Source organism: Daphnia pulicaria, chromosome 4 (assembly GCF_021234035.1).
Source record: "Daphnia pulicaria isolate SC F1-1A chromosome 4, SC_F0-13Bv2, whole genome shotgun sequence".
NCBI lineage: Eukaryota > Metazoa > Arthropoda > Branchiopoda > Diplostraca > Daphniidae > Daphnia > Daphnia pulicaria.
In genome coordinates, this window is record NC_060916.1 from 20047077 (window position 1) to 20071359 (window position 24283).

Consider the following 24283-nt stretch of genomic DNA (forward strand, 5'->3'; position numbering starts at 1 on the left):
GTTATTTCTTATGAGGCAGCACTCTGTTCGAGAGTACCCAGGCCAAATAATACAAACGGCAACGGTAGAAAGGTAAAAGGGTGGCGTCTGATACAAATGGGTTGGGCCGAACTGGTTGCACCCTGTTGTGGTCTCACGTCGCGTGCACTCGCTTTGCCCGTCCAGTCGCTCTGTGCCAAAATGAACTTTTCATTTGTGTTTCTCTGTTTTTCTATTTTTTTTTTTTTATCATTCTTCAAGCGAAAACAAAAATAAATAAATAACTGTAAAGAAATCAGCAATTTAAAAAGAACGAAAGTGTCTGTGCCGTTCGTATAGGGTTTCGAGAGTGGCACGTTCCAGTGGCCCTCCCACGCTAAACACACGGCACGCGCATCCAGCCAGGCGGTATCACTGCATCAGTCGCGGGAAATTAAAATATTTATATTATTGACCGAGACCATCAGCTGATGTGGCAGCTCGCGCGTGTCTTGCATATTTCTGGGAGGGGACGATTTGCTTTAATTTGTTTACGCAAATGAATGAAATGAGCTCCCCCCCCTCCCACACACACTCGAGAAAACTTTTCCTTTCTTCTATACGAAAAGATATGAGAATTTCTGATGATGATGATGTCGTATATGGTACGATGCTTCAATGATCCGCGACTGTGAGGGACATGTGAAAGAGAGAGAGAGAGAGACATTCACCAAGGGAGCGGCTCCAGCAAAGATCTCTAGCCGTGACAGCAACTAGACAAGGCGCTCACGGACATCACCACTCGACTGGAAAGAAAAAGAAAAAAAAGAGAAAAAGAGAAATAAACTGTTCTGCAAACTTGACAGTAAAAGTGGCCAGCCACCTCCACAAACTAAACGCAAAGAAACAAAAAAGGAATGAAAGGGAAAAACTACATTTTTTTCTTTTACCTGAAAGCACTTGTTGCATCTTCTTTCTCTCTCTTTTATTTTGTCTACTTTTGATTTCGTCTCGTTGATAGTTTGTTTTTATTTGTTTTCTCTTATTCACCTCTTTCGAAATTGGCGTCGCACTGACTCACGCGGTTTCGAGTGACGGGATTCACGAAACTTTTGCGTTTCTTTCCTCGTTCACATTTTCAATCTGACACAGAGAAAACTTTCACACACTCCTCTTCTTTTCGTTTCAGTTGCTTGTTGGTTCAAAATCAAGCCAACATCATATGGTACATATCTCATATGCTACATGCTGGTGGGATAGACTACCAGCGGGTGGCCAGGCATTTAGTAGGAAAGAAGAAGAGAAAAAAAAAAGTGACCTATAATCCCTGTTTAAAATGTATTCAAATTTTCTTTACGGCAGTTTGGGATAAGAGGGGAGAAGAAAAAAATAAGAAAAGAAATAGAAGAGAAGAAGAAAAAAATCGTGAGAAGGTTCTCACTGCCTTGGCATCTTCGAGTCGTTCAATGGGAGGTGGCGGTTGGCGGTGGTGTTCGATTGTCGCCCGATCCTGGCCCTCGTCTTCTCTCTTTTTTTTTCTGTTTAGCAGGTCCCCCACTTGTCGGCTAGCCCGGCCTCTCGATGCTACAATACATTCGTGGAAAAAATACGTAAGGAGGCGGAGATAGAGCGTTCAGCCTAGGCGTGCAATGCAACACGTAGGGGAATAAAGTTGTTGTAAAAGAGAAAGAAAACAAAAAATGAAAGAATTTTTTTTTTTTTCTTTTCTTAAACAATGGCACTGTCTCATAGAGATCTTGGTGCACCTTGGGGAAACTCATTGGTTTGAAACGGCCGCCTCATTCCCCTTAGGTTTTGCCTTCGTAACCGCTTCACGCGGGATAGTTTCGGCGTGCGCCCGACGACGCGATCAGCACACAGAGCAAACACTACATCGGCCCAACAGGCAGCCTGGAAAGCGCATTCAAATTCCGACTGTGCATCGCTAAAGACCTCTGGTTTTTTCGTTCTTCGGATCTCTCTCTCTTGCGCTCACTACACCCCCACCATCAGCACTCATCTCAATATCCCCCCCTAGCGCCGACTGGTTTTTGACATCTATCCCGAAAGACATCCTGTGCTGTGTTAGTCGTGAATATTATTACAGTTTTTTGCGGGCAACACGATCAACGACTTGAATTTTTTTTTGGTTCCAAGTTGAAAGTTTCTAGTTTCGAACGGGAAGAAAAGGAAAAAAAAATCTGTTGGTATTTTTACAACTGGAAAAATGTGGACGCTTCAAAGGTCAACGGCTAACAACTCTCAAACGGCAGCCAAAGAGAGTTTGGCCAACAAAAGTTTCACCCTACAACGGTTCTCAAACGTACAGCGCGATAATTACCGGTAAGACGACTATTCATAACCGAAAATGGTTATTATTATTACACTCGATTTTTTGTTTTTGTTCGGTGTACTACCAATCGCACGATCGTTCGCCACTTTCGACCTTTTTTTTTCCTCCTTTTTTTAAAACACTTTTCGCTTTGTTACGCCGAACGATATTCACATTCATTAACGGGAAGAAGAAGAAAAAAAAGAACGAGAGACACCGACAACAGCAACAACAAAAGAAAAGAAAGCAAATCACCGAAAAGTCGGGCGGGTTCTTCTTCACTGACAGTCCAAATAGCTACTATAACGCCGAGGTTTATTGTTTTTCATTTTTTTTTATTCTCATTTTTTAACGACAAGCAAAATGAACAGTTTTTTTTTTATTATTTTTTTTTTTTTTTGGGTCCCGAAGGAGAGAGAAAGAGAGAAAGAGGGAAAAGAAAAACACGATTTTATGATGATAGCGTGGGCGAGCTAACTAAAATTACGGTAGAACCTGTTTCCTTTTGTTTGTTTTTTGTTTTTCGTTAAAATCGGATTGACAATGTCGATCGTTTGGTATGTTTACTATTTTTGCGGTCGGACAACCACGGCACGCGGGATGAGCGAAGGGACGTGTCTTTGCCGAAGACGCGGCGCATCCATCCTCTGAAAATGAAAACATGCACTTTTGCATCAGGCATGCGAATCCTTCATTGCTTTCGCCTTGCGCAGATTATTTTTCCCCCTCTCTTGTTATCTCTCAAGGCTCGGGAAATTGTTTGGCTGAGACTCTCAGATGTTGCACGCGTGAATAGGAAAAGAAACGGTTGTCTTTCTTGGCTGTCGTCGCCGGTCGTCGTTAAAAATTTCCAACTAAAACAAAGAATGGAAGAAAAAGAGAAGAGACCTAATGCCCCAAAGACCCATTTCCTCTTCTTACCGTGTGTTACGTGTGCTATCTCCTCGGTTCTTCTTCTTCTTTTTCGCTAGGTCAAATTAAATGTGGCCTATTAAGGCCTTAATTAACGCTGCCAGCGTTTTACGCTTGGTGTATTGTGTAGAGAGAGACTGGTGGTGCAGAGTGGAGAGAGAGAGGGAAGATAGGCGTCCGTATGTATCTGCTGCGCTCGTCGACCTTTGCGTGCGTGTGTGAATAGACCTATAATTTTGAGAGCGTGCGCGTTTGGGTCCCCAGCTCTTCTCGACTACCTGCAGCGTGAGCGCAATAGGCCCACAGCTTTCTCTCTCTCACTTCTCCCACCAGAGATGAAGATCTGCCGAGTAATTATTCACCCTAGGCCTCGCTTTTGAGATCGAAAAGAAGAAGAAGAAGAAGTTAAAGGAAGATGAGTGAGAATTCGAGAGAGAGAGAGAGAGAAAATTGTATTCTCGCCTATTATTCCATTTTCCCTATGCTGCGAGTCTCTCGTCTACGTGACGGACTATTGTGGAATAATCACCCCTCGAAGGGGACGGAGAAGAACCTCTCTGTCCTCTGGCTATTGCGTCATTCAGGGAAGTAATATCAAAACGTACGTAAAATATATTAGACGCGTTATTGTATTTTTCCCGGCTCTTCTTTTTCACCATCTTTTGTCAGCTGGAGAGTAGAGGACAGGAGAAAGCGACTCGACTGCTGCTGCTGCAGCGCATATAAAAATGGTTTGGTGCTAGTAGACAATCTATTGTGATCTGGCGAGTTTCTGGGGAACCTGCAGAGACTCCGTGAGTGTCGTATAGAGACGTTCCCAAAAGGGGCGAACGCGACACTACACATCGCAGGATCGTATATACGGTCGTTATTTTGATTTCTCCACTCTGTCAAGGGTTTTTCTTCTTCCCCTGCGTTCCTTATTTTTTTTTGTGACTCGAATGTAAGAGGTTCCGATTTGTTCATCTCCTATCTCATCGTCTGGCCCTCACGTCTTAGCTTTTGTGGTCATTTAAAATACTCCGGTGGTGCTAGCTAGCTGCTATACTAGTCATTCTATATATGTGATATAATAGAATCAGTCCCGTATGTGTGGCGGACAAGGACGAAACGCCATATCATCTTACTCAAAGTTGCTATAACGAGTCCCATTATATGTCCTCACCTTGAAATATTTTCTTCTGATTACTCCGGGGGAACGTTTTCTCCTAGCAATACAATCTCGAATGTAGAATAACATTCTGATTCGTTTCTGGCTCTTTTTTTTTTTCTTCTTTTCTGTTTTTTTCCCTACGTTTTTTTTTTTCTTTTCTTTTACTGCCTTCATTTTTCCTCCCTTTTATTCTTTAACGATAAAAGAGCATTGTTCCAAGAAACAGTAAAAGAAAAAAGGGAAGAAAACAATGGTCCCTGCTGTTGATTGTTGTATTTTTCGTAGTTGTTTTCCCCCATCTGCGTCTGCTGTTGCCCCTTTTTTTCTTCTTCTTATTATTCCACAAACTTAATGATTCGAAATTTAAATATTTCTAATAAAAACGGGGAAAAAAGACACGACTGGTGTGGTAGACGTGATGATGGCAGCTAGCCCTGTGTTACGACACAACCGCGTTACGACAATTTGCACATCGACGCCCCGAAAATCTCACTCTGAAAACTGGAACCTCCAATTAGGAAGAATGTCTTTTTTTTCTTCTCTCTCTGTCTTTAAGATTGAAACCTTGGAGAGCAATCAACAGCCAAGATGCAAGTCACTCTCGATTGAACTTTGCTCTCTTTGCGGTCTCTGGGCTCAACGTTATGACGTCATAACACAGAAAACATGTTGTAATCTCACTTTTTTTTCGTTTTAATTTGACGCGTTTGAAAATCAGGGTGACCCAATAGAAGTGTCGAAAGGGATAAAAGCTCTCTTAAGATCTCTTGCAATGCTTGCAGGCGTTTACCGTTTTCTAACCCCCTTGTTGTATAGTTTGTTTCATTTTCCTTTTTTTTAACGATCACGGACGGAACGACCGCGCTCGTTTTTTTTTCTTCGTGTGGAAAATCGACTTCGGGACTCTTGCCAACGTGATCGGCCCAAATGAATTCGTTTAGCGGGCATTTTCGACCACACAATTAGGGAACGCCTTTTCAACCCCCTCCTCGACTTCCTTCCTCCTCCCATTTTCTTGACAATAGGGAACGAAAAAATAATCGGGAGATCCAAGTGGTTTTCCCAATCATTTCTAGTAGGTTCCGCTGCTCATTGCGTTGAATGGGCAGCAGCAGCAGCAGCTGAAATGCTTACCGTTTCTTTTACCTTGTTCTCCTTTCTTCATGTTTGTCTTCGTTTAACGGTTTTTAAGTCGTCATTACACAAAATGATGAAATCGCTTTACGAGTTCTTTACCCCCCAGTAACCTTTACTTTTTTTTTCTCTCTTTCTTTCGTTAAGAACTTTTTGTAACAAAAAGATTCAAGTAAGAAAGTGAAATAAGAGTGCGACCAGCACCATTTTCACTATTTCGGAGAGTGAATCCTGATTGTTTGCGTCCGCTGGACCTCCTCCCCATTCGTCCTTTTTATGTTCAACTTTTGACCGGATATGCGTCGACCTTGAGGCCGCCATCCATTTACAGGTCGGTCTGCCCGGTATCAGCTATACAAGTTGTACAATATTCGGTATTCACCCACCCAGGCACCCACCTACCACAGAGTTGTCCCAGCAGGTCTTACGGCAACTGCGTTATTTTATTTTATTTTAAAAATAAATTGTCGTTTTTAAAATTGAGGGAGAAAAAGAGAGAGAGGGGAGAAGCGCTCACGTAGACGACGACAACGACGCTAAAGCCAAAGCCCGTTGACCTTGGTGTAGTCGTCCACAGTATGCAGAGTATAGTACACACAACACAAGACAAATATAGTAACAGACGGGACTTATCCGACTGTCCGCCCCCGGAGTGGAAGGTAATCTGGCAGCGGAATCGCTACCGAAACTCACACACAACATGTCAGGCTCCATACTCCGACTCTCTGCCAACCATTTATTTTTTTATTTGTCTGTGTTTGTTTTGTTTGTGACTTCCTTTCTCTTTCGTTCTTCCCTCTGCCTGTTTTTTTCTTCTTCTTCTTCTTCTTTTTTCTTATTGTGAAACGATCTTTCAAAAGCATTCCAAAAGGAACGCACACAACACCCTTAGCCAACGACAACAACAATAGGAAACAGCATTTCATTTCCCAAATTCTTTGACGGATTCTTTCTTTTTTCTTCTTCTTCTTTTTTACCTTTATAAGAAGATGCGCCCACCATCCCAAAATCTATAGCTTTTGGAGACTATTTCTTCTTCTTTATCCCACCTTATGATCTAATGATGTCTTCTACCCCCTTTATACCTTCTACGACTCTACCTGTGCAGTCCCAAATCTTTTATTATATGTTCTTTTAAATGGATAAACAAAAATCCTGAGCCCAGGAAACGTCTCCCTTGCATCATTCATTCCCCCTCCTGTTCCTATACCTAACCCCACAGTCGTAAAATCCTGTATTTATAAATAGTATAAAGCTGTAGTACTATTAACTATACTACTAGAGCTAGTGGTAGTAGTAGTAGTTGTTGTAGGTGCAGTAGCTTGATGATTCTTTGGCTTCTGCTTCTGATCACCTTGGGACTGTAATCAACGACAGCGATTACCATCACGATGCGCTTATTCATACAGCACTTATATATATTTACCCTTCGGTAGGAAAAAGAGAGAGAAACTGTTCTGCATTATAGACAATTTGCGATTGTAGACCATTATCTCACGTACTGGCACTTGCCTACTTCGTTTCCAAATTGTCCTCGTTTTACACAGACGATCATTACGGTCGAAATGTAGTTCAGCAGGAGTTTATCTCTCGCCGTAAAAAGAAAACGCCTAATTCTTATGATCCAGAGATTTTTTTTCACGTGACGTAATTCGTCTGCGCGTTTTCCAATCGGTTAACAACAAAATCACGGAAAACCCACTTGTATATTATGAACGGTTTATTATAACAAAGGCGAGCGTAACAGTCTTTTCAAGCCCCAAATGCTCGGGATAAGAAAGAGAGAGAAAGAAAAGAGGTTGTTTTATCGTAAAAACTGCAGTAGCGTGAGTGAATAATACAAATTGAAATGACAAGCCGGCGGATGACGAACGACGCTCAAATAACAAGGCGAAAAAATTGGGCTGTGCTCACTGGAACATGGCAAGGCATGTGAGACGCCCAATGAGTTTGTCGGAATGGGAGCGCGATAATAGCCAAGGAGTCACCGGCGGACTGACGTGAAGGAACCAACCACCAGAGGCGCCGCCTGTCCTTTTCATCCCAGCACGCAATACAGACACCGTTTTTAAAAGTGTAACTTGTGAATCGAAATCCCTTTTGCAGCCCAGAGAATTTACGACGTAGACGCCAGAAAGAAGAAGAAGAAGTTGACGCGAAAGAAGATAATGGTAATCAAGGTGTTAGATATCACGCCGTTGAATCTCCCGTGAAACTCAGTTGGCAAGTAAATCGACCCCACATGGGGGAGAAAAAAGAAATGTGGGATCGTTCACGAGGAGGGAGTCTTTTCGGATTTACCCGTCATTATTATTATTTCACGCGTGGACAGTCGTCGTCGCCATCTTCGAGTTGCTCTCCTTCTCCCGGTACCCGTATACGTGTATATTTAACGAAGATTAAGAAGGGTGGAAAGGGGACGGCAGCGCTTCTCTTATTATAGTTGGACGTAGTTAGACGTACGTACTGTACGTACGTCGCAGAAAGACGCCAAGTAAAATAATTTTCACATTCAAATTTTCCTCCAACCTTGTCAGGTCCGGTGCCTGTTAACCAGCTGTGAGCCCTGGACGACCTTGGGTTGCATGTGTATGGGCAACTTATCTTGATGAGTAACAGAGGGCCAGCCAGTAACACGGTCGGTCTCCCGGAGGCCCCCCTCTCACTCACTATATACATGCCACGCTACGGTCGGCGCCAGCAGTCGGAGCTGGGCGAACGCAAGAATAAAAGAAATTGAAGAGAAGGAAAAACACGGCAATAATAATTTAATACCATAGCGGACTGATTTTGGCCTGCCGGTATGTTGTTCGTGCAAGGTGCAGCAACCAGCAACCAGCAGCAGCAGCCGTGGGTTTACAGACAAGTGTATATTACGCACACTCTCCTGGCCGCCGAATGAGATTCTCGTTTGATTCTTCCAAAAAAACTTTTCCTTTTTTTCTTAGCCATCCGAGTTCTATCGGCGGGGGGAACCTGTTATTTTTCCATTGATTTGTTTCGTTCAACATGCACTCAAGGTTGTTGGCAAAAAAATGTTTTTTTTTTTTTCGTTTGTAGCTGCTGCTGCCGACAGCATTCGCTTCTGGTGCGAGATAGAAAGTGAAAGGGATTTTGATCGTTCCACCTTCGCTTTTTATTTTCTTCTTCTTCGTTTCTTTTTTAATTCTCAAGTTTGAGAGAGAGAAAAGAAAAAAGGTAACAGAGCCGTCACTCTAAAAATGGTAAATCTCAAACAGTCTTCGGGGTGTCTTGGAAGTGCAAACGCCTTCAACAAGGTGAACAACTCACGCACAAACCTCATCTCCAAGTCGCTGTCGGTGCGTCATTTGGAGTTGATCGCAAATCCACGCGAGTTTTGAGGCCCGTCGTTTTGTTGTTGTTGGATCTTTTAACACTAAATGAGTAGGAATATTAATGCACGATGCCCTTCTTGCCTTTCCTGGTACTGGTACTGCCGTTTGCATGTCCTGTTTGGACAGTCACTTTCCGCGATTCCCACGAAAACTGGCAATTGAAATATTTTCTTGTACAGCCGATCCGACGTGCGGCCTTCATTGACGTGCCGGAAGGCTTCGGTTCGGCGAACAAAAGTGCATACTTTTTCTTTGCTTCATCGATGAATAATTACTGCGTCTGTCGATTTTGTACAGCATTGACCCAGACTCTCTCAAGGAGTATATATTTTTTTTAATCCACAATTTGGGAAAAAAATCCTGTTAAATTCCCAGCCGGAACAAATTTTATTTTTATCGACCTTCGTGATTACGCTTGATTGACTTTTTCTTTTTCCTTTTTTTTTTTTTTTTTTTTTTATTATTTCGGCCGGGAAATAGGCTACGTGCCGAATTAGTTTTGCCGTTAAAAATCTCCCATCTCGACGATAAAGCTGAGCAGAATTAATTGGGCAGTGTGTTGATAATGTAGGTCAGTATGTGAAAGCGATAGTGACGCCATGCTGTGCTGTGTCACTCAGATTACAGATGCCTTCGTTTGCAAGATAGTTGCGCCAATTTTCGATATTCGGGTGAAATATCAGCGACGGATCACGCAATTCCCCCCCGTGCCTGGTCAACTGGGCGCCACCCCAGTCACCGCAATTCACCACCAAGAAAGACAGAAAAATAACTTCAAAGACAGAAAGAGATTTCACTTTTATTTCCCCGGTTGTCTTTTCCCACGCATACCACATCCACATGTGCCGATGCCAAAATGGACACACGGCCGCCATACCAACGAGAGTGCTATCGTCAAACACCTTAAATAGGTGGATGCTCAAATGGCAGGCAGAATCCAGTGAAAACTATTGATCAACAAAGTCAAGGTCGAGAAAAGCTGCGACTTGCGTCACGCTTCCGCTTCGCTTTATCTCTTGCCCCTACCTTTGTTGGACTCGAGATCCGCTTTCGAGCACAAAAACGGGGAAAAACGTTCGGTTTATCACGCAGCTATGAAATAGTCGACCTTTGGAAAAACAAAAAAAAAATTGGGAATTTCAAAAGTCCTTAAATCGTAGATTCATGGCGCGGGACCTCTGGCCGCTTCGCCAAAGCTATTGAGTATCAATTTAACTGGAATTAAAAAGCACTGACGGTCAGCGTGAGCCCATGAACGAACCCTGGAAAAATAGCGAGCGCCCTGAATGGAAATAATAATAAAACAAAAAGGGGGAAAAAGAAATGTAGCAATAAAAATAGAGTAACCGAGACAGACAGAATTTAAATCGAAAGGCGAGATAAGATGCCGTGGATGGAAACGGAACTTGGAAATCAACAACGCCCTCGATTCAAGGACAATTCTGAAGCTGTTGCAGAATCGGGGGCTCCCGCGGAATGTGGCAATAATTCTCTTTATCCCGCTGCTGGTTACCTGTTCTTTTTGTTTGATTTTGTGTGTGCGTTTGTTTTGTTTTTTTTAAAATTCCTCCCGGTAGATACAGCCGGGCCGTCCATGCGATCGTGTTTCGTGCTTCTCGCTATATGCATATAATTAATGCAGTCCCCTCCCCGTTCGTCAGCCAAGGCCCGCATCGACTCATTGCCATGCACCCGGGCCATTTATATTTTTATAATGATTGCGTATTAATCAACCTGATAGCGTTTGGTTCCTTGGACACGCCAATGCCTTCAGTTATTCCACTAATTGTCGTGTATTTTGTTAGACATTTCCTGTACCAAATGAAGTGCCCTAGGATTTAAGTTTTTTGTGTTTCTCAAGGAGTAAATCTCAATTCGTTTGAAAGAGAAATGGTCAGGGTAAAGGGGTAAAATTATGAAGACCATTTATTATCTATCGGTCCTTGAATCGAGACTTTCTCTTATCGTCACGATTGCTTTGATAATGGTTCCGATTTTCCCGTTCAGTTCCGGTCCGAAGTGAAATCAACGCACTATTGGATACCGATTGAACTGGCCAGTGGTGATAGCAGCGAGAGAAGGGGAAACATACTCACACTCGTACGAAAACAATAAAATCACGCAGCTCTCTAAAATCGTACCGCTGCTTTATTTTTTTTTTCCACGCCTCTTAGAGACTTGGAGACATTGTTTGATGACTGTATATATACTTTTTCGTCGTTCGGACTAACCGACCAACTTCCAACATTTCTGAGAACGAAAAGGAAATACAAATTTCAAATTTTCCGTCCATTTCGGTTGTACTACCGAAGTACTACTGAGATAGATAATAAAATTTAAAAAAAGGACTTTCACTCGTTATCGCATTCCCGCCCGTTCAATTTGAACTTCTCTTTCTTCTTTTAGAGCAAGTCTGTGAGCCTCAACCGCATACAGTCGAAATTCCTCTTTATTTTAACGTTTTCTTTCTTTCTTTTCGTCTGACCACCGTGGAACCAGATTCCGATTCATCTTAATGAAGGCACGCAGGCTGGAAGCATTACTATCTGCTTTTTTTTACGATGAGAGCCGATTTACTCGACTGAGGGCGAGGCCTTCATCGTGGAGAATACGCTTTCCTTTCTCGGACAATGTCATAATTCGCTTAGAAATCGCAGCTTCAGCTGTTAAATTCTTTGGCGCTGGAGAAAACGTTGCATTTCCGCTCGAGATGAATTTCGATTGCGAGTCGGATTTGACGAAGAGAGGACACACAAAAAAAAATTTTATTTTTATTTTTTGGGTCTTTCTGGTGGCGCCGTCCGCCAGGTTTCAATCAGTTCCATTGATCGCCGTCAATTTGGAAAAACGGAATTCCTCGCCTCTGATGGATGACGACAGCCAACACAAAAAGTCTCGTGTGAGAGAGTTCTTCTTTCTCTCTTTATTCCAGATTTTTTTTTTCTGTTGTTGTTGTTGTTGCTCACTGGGTCGTTTTTACCAGACCGAGAGAAAAGGAAAATCGGCGACGCGGTTGCTATTGTCGAAGAAAGGAGCCGTTTGCGTCAAGGCCCACGGCTTGAATCGTGCCGATTGAATGCGAGTTGATGGGTTCGATTAGGCCGCTCAAAAGTCGTGATGTATCATCGATCGATGCGACTCCTCCCTGGAACCAGGTGACAGCCGTTCATTATATTGCGTTTGCTTTCTTTTTGCCCTCTCTTTCTCTTTCTCCAAACGGTTCGATTCGACCAAAAAAGGGGCCGCCCAAAATCGAGCGCTATTCGACTTTCAATCACGGCGATGATGACATTTTTTCTTCGGTCAGAAAAGAAATGAATGGTTTTATTTGTTGCCTTATTTTTTTTTTTGTCTTTGAGTTATTGGTCACGCCGAACAATTTCGGACGACCACTGTTCTCTTCTCCGCCAGAAGCAGCCCAACATTCAAAGTAATCGTCTCTTACATCAAGTAAAAAAACATGTTCCTCCTCCTCCTCCTCACCATAACCCAAAAAAGTGAAAAGGAAAGTGAAACTTTTCTCTTTGCTCTCTTTCCTTTTCTATCGAGGATTCTTAGTAGATAAGCCAACGCCCCGATAGATTATCATTGGCCAGAAGGAGTATATGTAGAAGAAGACTAGAAAAGAACGAAGAAGGGGGGAGGAATATACAAAACCGGACGCGTTCTCTTTGAGGTCTAGACATATTTCATCTAAAAAGTCGGGTAAAAGTGGCTGACCAGGAAAAATAAAATCGTGCACAGGCGTGGCCCCCCCTCTATATACTACAGCCGCTGACCGCCGCCGCCGCCGCCGCTTGGTGTTGTTATTATTGTTAGTAAATAATATCTCTCTTCTCTATTCTTATCCCATTTGACTTTTTTTGCGCTCTTTTGTTGTCTCTGCTGCTGCTGCATAAGTGGATTCATGAATGTTTTCATTTCTGTGGTCCAATCTGAACCGCGAGCCGCTCGTTTTCACACAAAAGCTTTTTAAAAATTGGTGTTTTTTTCTTTCTCGTGGCTTAGCTGAATCATCGAGCAGACAACGGTATTTAGTTCATCGGCGTCACGACTCCTTTGGCTGTTCTATACCCCCGTTGTCAGCTTTCTTGGCCTTGCCGCACATCAACGTGTCCAGTTTTCTATCTGTCCGGCCGGGGTTTTGTGGGCGCAATCTTTGCGACACATCAAACACTTTGCTGCCACACCAAATCGAGTGAAAAACCGATTGGTCTTGTGTATTCCCCATAATTATATTGCTATTGTAAGTTTCCATATCAGCCATTTTATAATGAGCGACTGACACTCGGTACAGTCCTACTACCCCGTTGATAAAGTGAAAGTAGATTGGACTTGACAAGTCTACTTTTTTTTTCTTGTTGAAAATTGCTATTTTTATTGAATATTTCGAACATCAGCCATTTTAATGAGCGACTTTTTTTATTGTTATTATCACCTGTTGGTGAAAAAAAAAAGAAAATGAACGGTTGTCCTGATGCATGAACCGCTTTGACTGGGGCGTGGCGTGTCTCATCTCTGCGACCTTGATAGTTTTCTTGCCATTGCGTCAGGGTAATAGCGACTTGAACAATGTCACGACTCTCGGTTGTATTTTTATTTTTAAGAGACTTGAGTCATTACGAGGGGAAATCGTAGTCTGTTAACTGCCAGAATTCGCCATGTCACTCGTCCCCCTTTGCTTGAAAAAACTGCACAGCCGTCCCACTCGAGCGCGGCCTAAACATCACCTTAACAAAAAAGAAAAACAGTAACAACTCATTGAGAAAGTCGTAATTATCGACTTTACAAAATCACAAAAAAAAACAACATGTTATTGGGGTCGAGTGGATGCCATTGGCAACATCAAATTAAGGCTGCCGTCGTCTTTTGCCGACACCACGCCAGCGTAATTAGAACACTCATGTCTGCGATAAAGTCGTTAAAAGTATCGGGGAGTCATGAATTACAAGCGCGAGCGAACGCTCCTTCGCCTTTGACACTGTGGCATTGAGGAATCAACTCGAAGGTATAGACGCCTTGCGTTCGCGCAAACCATAAGCACAAGTTGGCGAATGGCGGAGAGCTAATGCTGCAAACCGAAATAAGAGAAAGAAGAAACAGAACGGAAGCTGTTTTTTTTTTGTGATGATGCCGTCATCATCACTAGGCTGATTGTGCTAAACGGTGTGTTGCTAACCTCTTCATCCTCACCTGATGACACTTGGGTTTCTCTGGAAACCCTTTTGAAGCCGTCATTTGCTTGTGGAAAGTGAAAAACGACGGTCAATGGGGGTCTCCCTTGATCAATGGCTTCGTTAAGAGGCGAAGGAAATGGTTGAGTGGCCACCCCTGACCCTCGATGGCTCGCGGCCTCCGGTGACGTTGTCATCCGCAGTCACCTTTTAGAGCATCGCCAAAGAACTTTCCCACCACCATGGCCAGTAAAGTTCTTCCTTTGTGTCTACGATGACGACACATCACACGGTGCTTCATTCTCAGTGACGTCACACAACTATTTCGGCCGAGCTATAAACGTCCTCCTCCCACGGACCGAGAAAGGGCAGCTGACGTTCTCAAAAAATAAAAAAAGGCGAGCTGCACTTATCCGATAGAGGGCCCTCGCAACCAGCGCCAGATTCTTTTTTGGCTGGGTTCTTTTTATTTTATTTTTATTTTTTCGTATTCTTTACTCCTCCTCCTTTTCCTCCTCCCATCCCTCGAGTCTTTTACCTGCTGCCCTACCTGGCAAACCTCTCGGTTCCAGCTATACAGCCACTTTCTCGCTGGCTACACGAATCAGTTGACGTCCCAGCGTTCAGCCCGGTGCACGTCTACTTTTGTGCTCCTTTTTTTTCTTGTCTTGGTTGGTTATTTTTCATTTGGTTCCTCTCACCTCATCATCATCGTCTGCAAATTGAAATCTATAGTGAATCCACCCCCACACCATTTTGCCGTCTTTTTCAACGCATCATCACAAGTGAATATTACCGTCATATTAGACTCTGGAGTTGGGTCTATTAGCATGACAATCTTCGAATCTGATTTTACAATCAGCTAAAAAAAGAAATCCAAATTTTTTCTTTACAACCCTCCTCTCTCGATTTGGAGCTTCACACACACACATCATCATCATCATCACTCCGGAGTGAATTATTATTTTGTTGAGTTACGGCAACATTTCAACAGTTTTTTCATCTATCAAGGAGGTAAGCAAAAACGATCATCGCCTGTCATCACCATTAGTTAGCTATAGCCGCAGTCTAAGAATACCGTGATAGCTCTCAGCTAGAAACGGAGCGAAGCGAAACATCCGAAAGAAAAAGGGGGTCTAAGAAAATGACTTGTGTGATTTTTTTCTTTCTTTTCGTCCGGCTGTGTAGGTTTTTTCAGTATTTTTATCCTCATCTTTTTACTGTGTGGGGACATGTGTTGAAACTGTGTTAGTAAGTTAAGCGTCACAGATAGGAGAACGTGCTCGCGCAAGCGACACATGGTGGCCAGCAGCGTAGTAGTAGTACGCACAACGGACCGATGCCCTTATCCCGTAGAAACATAGCGGTTCCGCTCGGCTCACTTCGCCATTCTTCGAGTTTTGTTTTTTTCTTTCCCGTTGCTTTTTCCCCCATTAACCGCCATTATTACTGTATTTCTCACCGGGCTGAGATATGATGAAGAGCATGTGTTGCATTTTTTTTTCCTTCACATTTTCCAGCAAAAAGAAAAAATTTTTTTTTATTATTTTTGTCTTGGTTACTTGCGGTCCTCTGGTTTCGCTCCTCCTCTTTTCCCTTCGGTAGCACCGGTGTAGCAGAGTGTTGGCTACCGCTGCAGCTAACACGCAGCTGTGTACCAGGCGAAGAAGAAGAAGAAGAGGAAAAAAAATACAAACAAAACACACAGAAGAAAGAGAGAGAGAGAGAGAGAGAGAGAGAAAAGACGAAAGACGAGAAGAAAAAGGAGGCAAACAACTGACCCAGTTTCGTCTACTGGCTCCTCCGCTTTCTAAAAAAACGACGACAACGACGTCAAATGTCGGTTTCGTTTTATTTTTCGCTTATCTGGCATTTCGTCTCTATCAACTTGTTCTACCCGAATTCGACTCGATTTCAGTTGCTCCGCCCGTGCATGCAATGCAACCAGTCCAGCATTGTCTTGTAAAAAATGGCGACAAGTAGAAATTTCTTTCCATCGTCCGTCGTGTTTTTTTTTTTTTTGAGTCCGTCGAAATCGCGGAAGAATAATCGCGCATCGCCAGAATTAAGTGGCCGATCAATTTCTCCTTTTTTTTTCCTTTTTCTGAATGACGGGACAGCCCTGGACAACTTGTTCTTCCTACATCGCGTGACCACTTCTTTTGTTGATGTTGGAATGTTTCCTATAGACGGGAAAAATAAATGGAAAAGAAGAAGAAGAAGAGATAGAAAAGCTAATGAATAAGGAAATAGGCAAAAGAAAAAAGAAAAAAAAAAGAAGAAGTGTGACAACGGGCCGTCCCGTCAACTGAATCCCGCCGAAAGGAGATGCAGAAGAGATGACAGAGCAAATGGGCCGGCGGCAGTGCGACGCTCGGAAGCGGGCGAGCCCGAGGATGACGGCGGCCCCTCCACACGTGCGGTGGGCCTCCTCAACAGGCCAAAGATCTCCGAGAGTTGACGGAGAAGATGAATCGACGAAGAGAGAAAAACAGAAGAGATAGAGGAGAAAGGAATAAGAAGAAGGAAAGAAGAGAATAAAATAGCACTAAACTATTGCCGAATGAGGATGAGAGAAAGACTGCGAGGCTGTGGGACTCTGTGGGTTGATCGGTGGGACGGCGCTCGCGCACCGGTCGCCGCAATGAGGACTTGCACAACACACAAAAAGCCTCGGCGTTCATCTCCCTATTCTCCCGGTGATGAGTATCCGCCCTCTCCATTCTTTTCTCTCCTCTTTTCTTCTTCTTCTCTCTGTTATCTACACTCTCGAGACACACTAGGAGTTTTGAGACTTGCCAGACTCCTTCGCGAAGGGAAAGTTTTTCGGCGTTCGATGATCACCGGTTCTTCTTTCCTTCCTCTTTGGCTGGAGCTGCTCGAAGTGGCCTCTTTTAACCTGCTCATGGCCCACTATTCCATCCGTTGACGTGAAGAGGAAGCGTACACATTGCGCTTTAAAGAACATTGATACAAACGCTTAACACAATACGGTGGGGTGGAAAATGATCAGCGGCGGGGTAGCAGCTCTTTTACGGTTTGTCTCGGTCCAAGTTTAAAAAACCGGAGAGAGTGAATAGGTAGAAGAAATAAGGCGGAAGGGTCTAGCATTCCAACGATGTATGCACCATTCATTCCGCGGCCGTGTTTCTTTTTATTTATTTTTTTCCCCTCTTATCGCTTGTACTAGTATGTGTGTGTGTGTGTATACAGACACGTATTCAGGCATCAAATCTCTTTGGATTCACGATCCATTCGATTCGTCCCGCTATCTGGCACAAGTGCGTTCTTCTCAATTCCCGACGTGTGGCGAAGGGAGGTGGTTTCGAATCGTTTATTCCTCGCCGTTTGAGAGAGTCTCTGAGTAACAAAAATAGAAAGAAGAAGAAGAAAAAAAAACCCAAAACTTCCTAGTAAGGCAGAGCCGGAGAATGGCGCGATTGTTTTCCATCATCTTCTTTTTCCACTTTTTTTTCTCGAGCCCTTTCAATAAGGAAGAGTTTGGGAAAGCTTTAAGAGAGATTCGCCCTTGATACCAGAAAGAGGAGGATAGCATTTTTGTCTTTCGAAGGCAGCAGATGATGGCATACCGATGTATCGGAACAGGGTCCCGACGAATATTAGACCCGGATGAAAAGAGCCGGGAGGAAGAGCTATATAAGACGGACGTATCTCACAAGGCAGCCGGCAGCAGCAGCAGCAGGTTGGTGGTGTATAGTACGTCCGAGTTTCAGTCTGTTTTTATTTTCTTAAACGACTGCGATCACCTTGAATGTAAAAAGAAGAAGAAGAAAAACATCGTCGACGGCCTTTGCAGTGTAATGGTGGCTATGTCGAGGGAGTGTTTCACATGGCATTATTTCACGGTCCCGCGTTTTCTTGCCGAGTTGCCTCACATCTTCCCATTTTCGCGTTCGTCTCGCCTCTCATTCAACTGCAATTGCAAACACCTTTTCTGATGAACCAACTCATTTTGGCATTACGTTCCATCGTGAAAGGACGACCTTTAACCAAAAGAGATTTTTTTTTTTTTTTTCTTTTCATGTAAATCTTGATTAGCGCAACAGGTAGATACAAGCTTATGGGGAGCCTGTAGCCGATGATTAGTTTTTCTGCGGCCTTTGGAGCGCATGGCATCTTTAATTGTTTTAGCACACAGCAGTCAGCCAAAGTGCCAGCAGCCAACCAGCTGTTGATTGACGAGGACTTGCCCACTTAAAGATACAGAAAAAGAAAAAATACGAAAGATAAGGTGGCCTATCTCTCTCTCTCTCTCTCTCTCTCTCTCTGGGTGAGTGAGATGATGACTCCCTCGAGGTCCGTTCTCTTAATGGAGCAGACCTTGACTGGACCTATTTCGCGCAACAGAATGTCGATTCAAACACAAGAGACTGGGACTCGGCCAATTAAAGCGAGAACCTCGAGCTTAAAGACTAAGTAGAACTGAGAGACCCTTCTCTTCATCGTCTAAACCAAAACAAAAATCCAGCACAACCCAAATACCTGTAAAGAAGAAGAAAAAGAAACAACAAGACTCTTGAATAGAAAAGACTTATTATTATGCTGGATAGGTTTTTGTGTTTATCCCCGTATAATAAGTTCTCGTAGATATACTCGGACTCTCCCCCGATGGCTATTATTTTGGATGCCAAAAAACAATAAGAATCTGATCACAACATGTTGCACTGGTGTCGTCTCCTCGGGGATGGAAAAATGATAATCACAAATCGTAGTTCCTCTTTGTTGATGTTCATTTTTTTCTCTCTCTCTCTTGGCTGGCTTATTCGCTTAAGCTGATTTCTTGTTTCCATGATTGCCCAAGTCGTGTCTCTGTTTTGTATAGCGATTTCGCATCAAGGCTACTCGGTCACGGTTGATTCTGGGGGTGTCATTATCATTACATATGATTACGATTTCGGCTGCTGCCGGTGTGGTGGCCAAATGATGCGTGATTTATAATAATTGCTGGCGAAAGCCCAGTGGGTAGTATTAGTCTGTATTTGGGTATCGGACTTATACGGCCTTGGATAAAAACAGCATCAATAGCTCTCAAATGAGACTAGATCCAATCACGACGCAATGCCAAAAAAACCCAGATGCGGAGGAGGGCAAATGAAAGAAAAATAGACCAGGTTAGATATTTTTGCGATCAAATAAAAAGAAAGAAAAGAATAAAGAGGACGAACGGGGCCAGCCCCGCCGTCAGTTCGATGAAGGAAAAGGGAAACCTGACGAACGTGTATGGTACACGTTTTCATGACCCCTGACCTCTTATGATATGTTGCGGAAGAAAGAAAAGTTGAAGAGGAGAGAGAGAGAGAGAGTCTTGGTGGCACGAAAAGGAAATAAAGAGAAAGAAAGAAAACGGAGAAGAAGAGAACCAAAAAAAGCTGCACAAGAAGAAGAAGACGAACCTCTTTTTTTTTCTTCTTCTTCTTCTTCTTGGCGGAACTCTCTCCTAGCCACGCATAATCACGTGTCACAATCAACTGGAGAAAGAAAGAAAAAAAAGGACCCGACGAGATCTCTCTCTTTCTTTCTCCAAGTTGACTATACACACAAAATCTTATCCGACCTTTTTTTATATTTTTTTCTTTTTCATTCTTCTCCTACGTGTTTCATCCCATTTTTGAATCTTACCGCACACCGTGTGGATTCGGTGGACAGGAGGTTCTTTCTCTCTACGGTGAACGATAGTGTGGAATGTCGGCATGCGCAATTGTCACCCTTCAGAACAGACCCCCCAAGAAATGGGGTCTCTCATTTTCTCCTAGGAGAAAATGGTTGTTTTGGGGGGGAAACTATTTTCCGCACTAGACTTTTTGGTGACTATTTTTTCGGGGTTTCTCACGATTCTTCTCTTGTTCTCATCTGTGGGGTATTCCTCATTTTCGATTTTTGGGTTTTTGTTTCGTTCGTTCATTTGGGATAGCGCTCAATTATTTTCCGTTTCTGTTACACCGAGCAGAGAGACGATCTCCTCATTTTCTTGAATTTCCTTCATTTTATTTTTACCGCCTTTGAACATTGAACCTTACACATCCACGCTCATCCGCACTCGCGCCGGCTGACTGGATTCTCCATTCCGTTGTCTTCCTTCGCTTCACTCTGTGGTTGTTGTTTACTTCCTGGAAGAAATGGTACAGTACCACTCGCCTTTTTCCATTCCGCAGGAATATTTCTAGGGCGGACACGGATGAATGAAGGAACACGGAGAACAAAGAATGAAAACTCCTCGCCTCCTATTTTTGTGGGTTGTTGTTGTTGTTGTTGTTGTTGTCGAAGTTCGGACTCTAGAAAACCATAGGCCTAGGCTATTCTCGTTAAAAAGAAGAGGGAGGTGTGTGTGTGTAGTAGTAGCAGCAGGAAGAGGAACAAAACAACAAAAATGGAAATGAGGCGATCGACTAGACAAAAGCACGATTCATCGGGCAGCCAAGCGTCAAGCTCACAGCCTTCTTCTTCTTCTTTCGTTCCTTCTTTTTTCGCTTTATGATGTAGATAATCAAAAAAATGCCCAGCGCTCTGGGTGCTGCTGCTGCCGTTCAGTGAGAAGAAAAATGTTATCCAAGTCGGTCACCAGCTGCACGCTGCATTGTAACATTGGCTTGGCTTCAACACACACATTTTCTTGCAGCATTATTATTATTAATATTTTTGTCGGAATATTTTTATTCCTCGTTTTTTCTCGGTTTTTTTTTTCTTCTTCTTCTTTCTCCTCCATGCGTGCGTGTGTGCGCCGTTGTTTTCCTCTATAAATCAGTTGTAATGGGCTTTCTCTCTATGAACACTTTGAGGAGGTAAAACAAGAAAAAGAAAGAAAGAAAGAATGAAGAGAGGGGGGGATAGATGGAGGAAGAAGGCAAAACAAAAATGACTCTCATCAGCACGCTCGTCGTTTGTTGCCTCGTGTCTTCCTTCTTCCTATAAGGCGCTACGGTCGGATGTTGCCAGCGGTGTCAGGACCGGGTGGGTAATTGATCAACCGGGGTTCTCTCTCTCTCTCTGGGCTAAGAAGATTCACGCAAGCACGACACACAATCGACGCGATCTGGGCCCGAAAGAACAACACACACACACACGATATTCGTATAGTACACACACACAGTGCAGACGACGAGCGTGAACGCTATAGCTCAACGGCGTGTTCGGGTGCCTTTTTCTAGCCAAATGAGAGAAAGTTCCCCCTCCAATGTATCTATATGTTATTAAAGATATCGTTTTATTTATTTTTTCGTTGTTTTTTTCTTTTTTCGTTTTTGTTTTTCGGCGGCGGCGTCGGATCGTCCTTTTTCTCAGGACGTAAACGAGCCGGCAACTGGTTAAATTTTTGAGTTTAGATTTTATTTGATAATTTTCTCGTGGCAAATCTCATCAGAGAGTGCCTCCACTGTTATTTAGGCTGTTTCTCCATCCCCAGTCAAAACAAATGAAACTTGGAAAAGATCCCGACCGGCGTTTATGATTGTTTTTTTCTTTCTTTTTTACTAGCCACTAAAAATCTGGATAGAGATAGAAAGAAAGGAAAAAAAATGTGTCTTTTCGAGTGACTGGGATATTACAAAGCCAACAAGTTGGGCGTCGTAAAAAACAACAACAACGGTAACATCAAGAGCGGCAGAGACATAATACAAAAGACAGGCAACGGTGGGGGCAGTTAGTTACACACTCGTAGTCTGCTGCTAGTGCTAGCTAGTCTGCTACCCGTCATTTCATTTCCCAACACAGTGAACACAGTTGGTATGTTTTCGGTCGTTGTTGTTGTTGTCTTTTATCTATCGGTCGTGGGAAAAGGGCTAAAAGCCTAAGAGCTGTGGTTACAAGCCAGCCACTGTCAATGTGTCTTTTTGGAGGCCGAAGGAAAAATGTGTGTTTGTACTTAGTAGCCTAGATCTCATATTATTATTGTCGTTTCTTCTTCTTCTTGTGCAGGGGGCTCGTCTAATAGGAACTTGAGCACTGGGATCTCGTGGGGGAAAACAAAAAATTATTGATGACCTAGTTGTGCATTGAATAGATTTGTTTCTCCGCCAGACATGTCGTGTGTCCTTTGAATTTATTCTCTTATCATGTGTATCTGTTCTTCCTCTATTCAGTTGTCTCTGTCGCACTAGTACACGACTGTAAAGTTATTAGGAAAAACAAAAGATAGTCGAGAAGGATTTCGTGATCGTTTTCCTTTTGATTTTCTCTCTCTTTCCTCTGAATTTAATTTTCTAATTTCTTTGTTTGTTTTTTTGTTGTAGCTCCGGGCCAACTACAGGACAGGACATGGTTTCACGACGCCGCATCTTGTCACGATCCCGTGACGATCTCCACTTGGACAACTTCCCTGAAGAGGAGGATGACGTCTGGCACATCAAGGAGAAACTCTACAAGGTAAGAACAACCGAAACAACAACGAGCTTTACTTTATATTTTTTTGGCATTCCGTGTCATTGTATATATATATGTGTGCCCCCATGCTCCGGTGCCAATTGAACTCTGCGGGATAATCACGCGGCACGCTTCTCGTAACGCCGCTTCCTCTCCTCTTTTTTTGAAATTTTTGTGTCACTTTAAAGTCGACTCAAATTGAATCAGGGCAGCCATTTTTAATATAAGAGATAGACGTCAGCGCACTTGAACAAAGAGGCCCACTGTGCACCACATATTTTTGAAAGGTGTAGTAGCCGCTCACAACAGGTAGACGGGGAGAAAAGAGAAAAACCCTATGCATACAATGATGGAATCCCGCGGGTGAAAACAAGGCAGGAAAGGGGGGGGGGGAAACCAGGTGAAGTGAAATGAGAATCAAACTAAATCAAATAGTTGGAAGCACTTGTTCTGGTCTAATGAGTTTTCCAGTCCTGTTTCATTTCCCCGTCTATCTGTCTCTCTCTTTCTTTCTCTCTCTCGTTCTCTCTTATTAAACAGATCCTTGTCGTCGAGTGTGTAACTGGAGAATCGAAAGAAATAAGGGGGGAGAGGGATGAAATAAGACACCAGATTTTTTTTGTTTTTTGTTTTTTTCTGGAAGCCTTTCCTTTCTCTTTCTTCGACACTCATTCCACCGTCTCTCAACGGGTCTTATCCCCTTTTCTGACGGGCTTACAATTCTCCTCTCGCGTGGTATGTGCTCCGCAATGGCTGTGTAAAGCTACCAGTCAGTATATGTATATATCTCCCACTTGTAATAGGCATTTGATGATGAGGGGGGTTACATACATGTCTTCTTCTTCTTCTTTCCCTTCTCCTTCTTCTTCTTGTTCGTTTTCTTGGCTTTTTCTGATTCCCGGGTCAGAAGAAATTAAAATAACGACTGGGTGCAGTCGGAGAGGGAGCATCAACGGCAGCCAGGAACAGCAACAGGTGGGTTGGTTGAATACATCAGACGTTCAGGAGAGAGAGAGTCAAGTCAAGTCAGTCAGTCAGGTATTCCCTGTGGTCAGATAATGTGGCCTTCCTCCTCTTTTGACTGTACAAGGAAGGAAGACTCAAGAATGCCCTTTCAACGAGCTTCTTCTTCTTCTTCTATGCACACCTATCGCCGTAATCCATTGCTGGTGTATATAAAAAGAACGAAACAGGAGAAGAGGCAAGGAGAAGAATCGTGGAGGAGGAAAAAAGAAATAAAAAGAGAAGCTTGTATATTTTCGTATTCTTGTTGGGATATGTGGGCTGCTGCGCTTGTGCTAGCTGCTGCTGGCCCGGAGATGCCTGTTCTTCTTCTTCTTCTTCTGGCTAGAGGAATAACTGGGTCAGCTCGTGGCCTCCAGCTTAAGGGAAGAAGAAGATTCACTCTCTCGACCCGGTTCACCTGTGCTATCGAAAAAGAAGAAATGAGGGTGTAGTAGCCGGCAGTGGCACCAGTAGTGGCTGTCGTGTGGCTCTCTCGCAGCACCACCACCACCACGGGTTTATCGGTGAAAATGTTTCAAAAAGAGAAAATAGGAGGAGGTCGTTTGGTGGGTTATATCCACACACACACACCCATGGATGGAATGGGGGAAAAACAAGTGACAGAGTACGAAGGGGCAATAACATTTTTCGGGGGGGATTGTAGTATTTATGTCGCGAAAAAATTATTATCATTTTCCACTTGACGAAGAATGAACAAACGGATCTTTTTATTTTGTTGCTACTTCGCCTATATATCTTCATCCCTCCTCCGCCTTCTGTCCCCTTTTTTTGGTTGTTGTTTGTGTGCCTCTATATATCGGATCCATGAGCCATCTGGTTCCGGCTTGTCTCTCTTCTTCTTCTTCTTCTTCTTTTCTATTGC

The 24283-nt window shown here is 43.3% G+C and overlaps 1 protein-coding gene across 9 annotated transcripts in view; it reads left to right on the forward strand.

Annotated features, from left to right (window-relative positions):
- Positions 1 to 1899: 1899 nt before the first annotated feature.
- Positions 1900 to 24283, forward strand: part of LOC124337496 — a 46714-nt gene continuing 24330 nt past the window's right edge. For 2 of the 9 annotated variants that reach the window (XR_006917399.1, XR_006917400.1), the window contains exons 1-2: positions 1900 to 2301; positions 22266 to 22398. Coding sequence is in view for 4 of the 9 variants with exons in the window: in XM_046791502.1 (XP_046647458.1) it covers positions 2186 to 2301; positions 22266 to 22398 (249 nt within the window). In the remaining 5 variants the exon portion in view is untranslated. Of the gene's footprint in view, positions 2302 to 14605; positions 15034 to 21862; positions 21887 to 22265; positions 22399 to 24283 lie in introns of those variants that run through there. The other 7 variants (XR_006917401.1, XM_046791502.1, XR_006917402.1 and 4 more) reach the window with 6 other exon arrangements.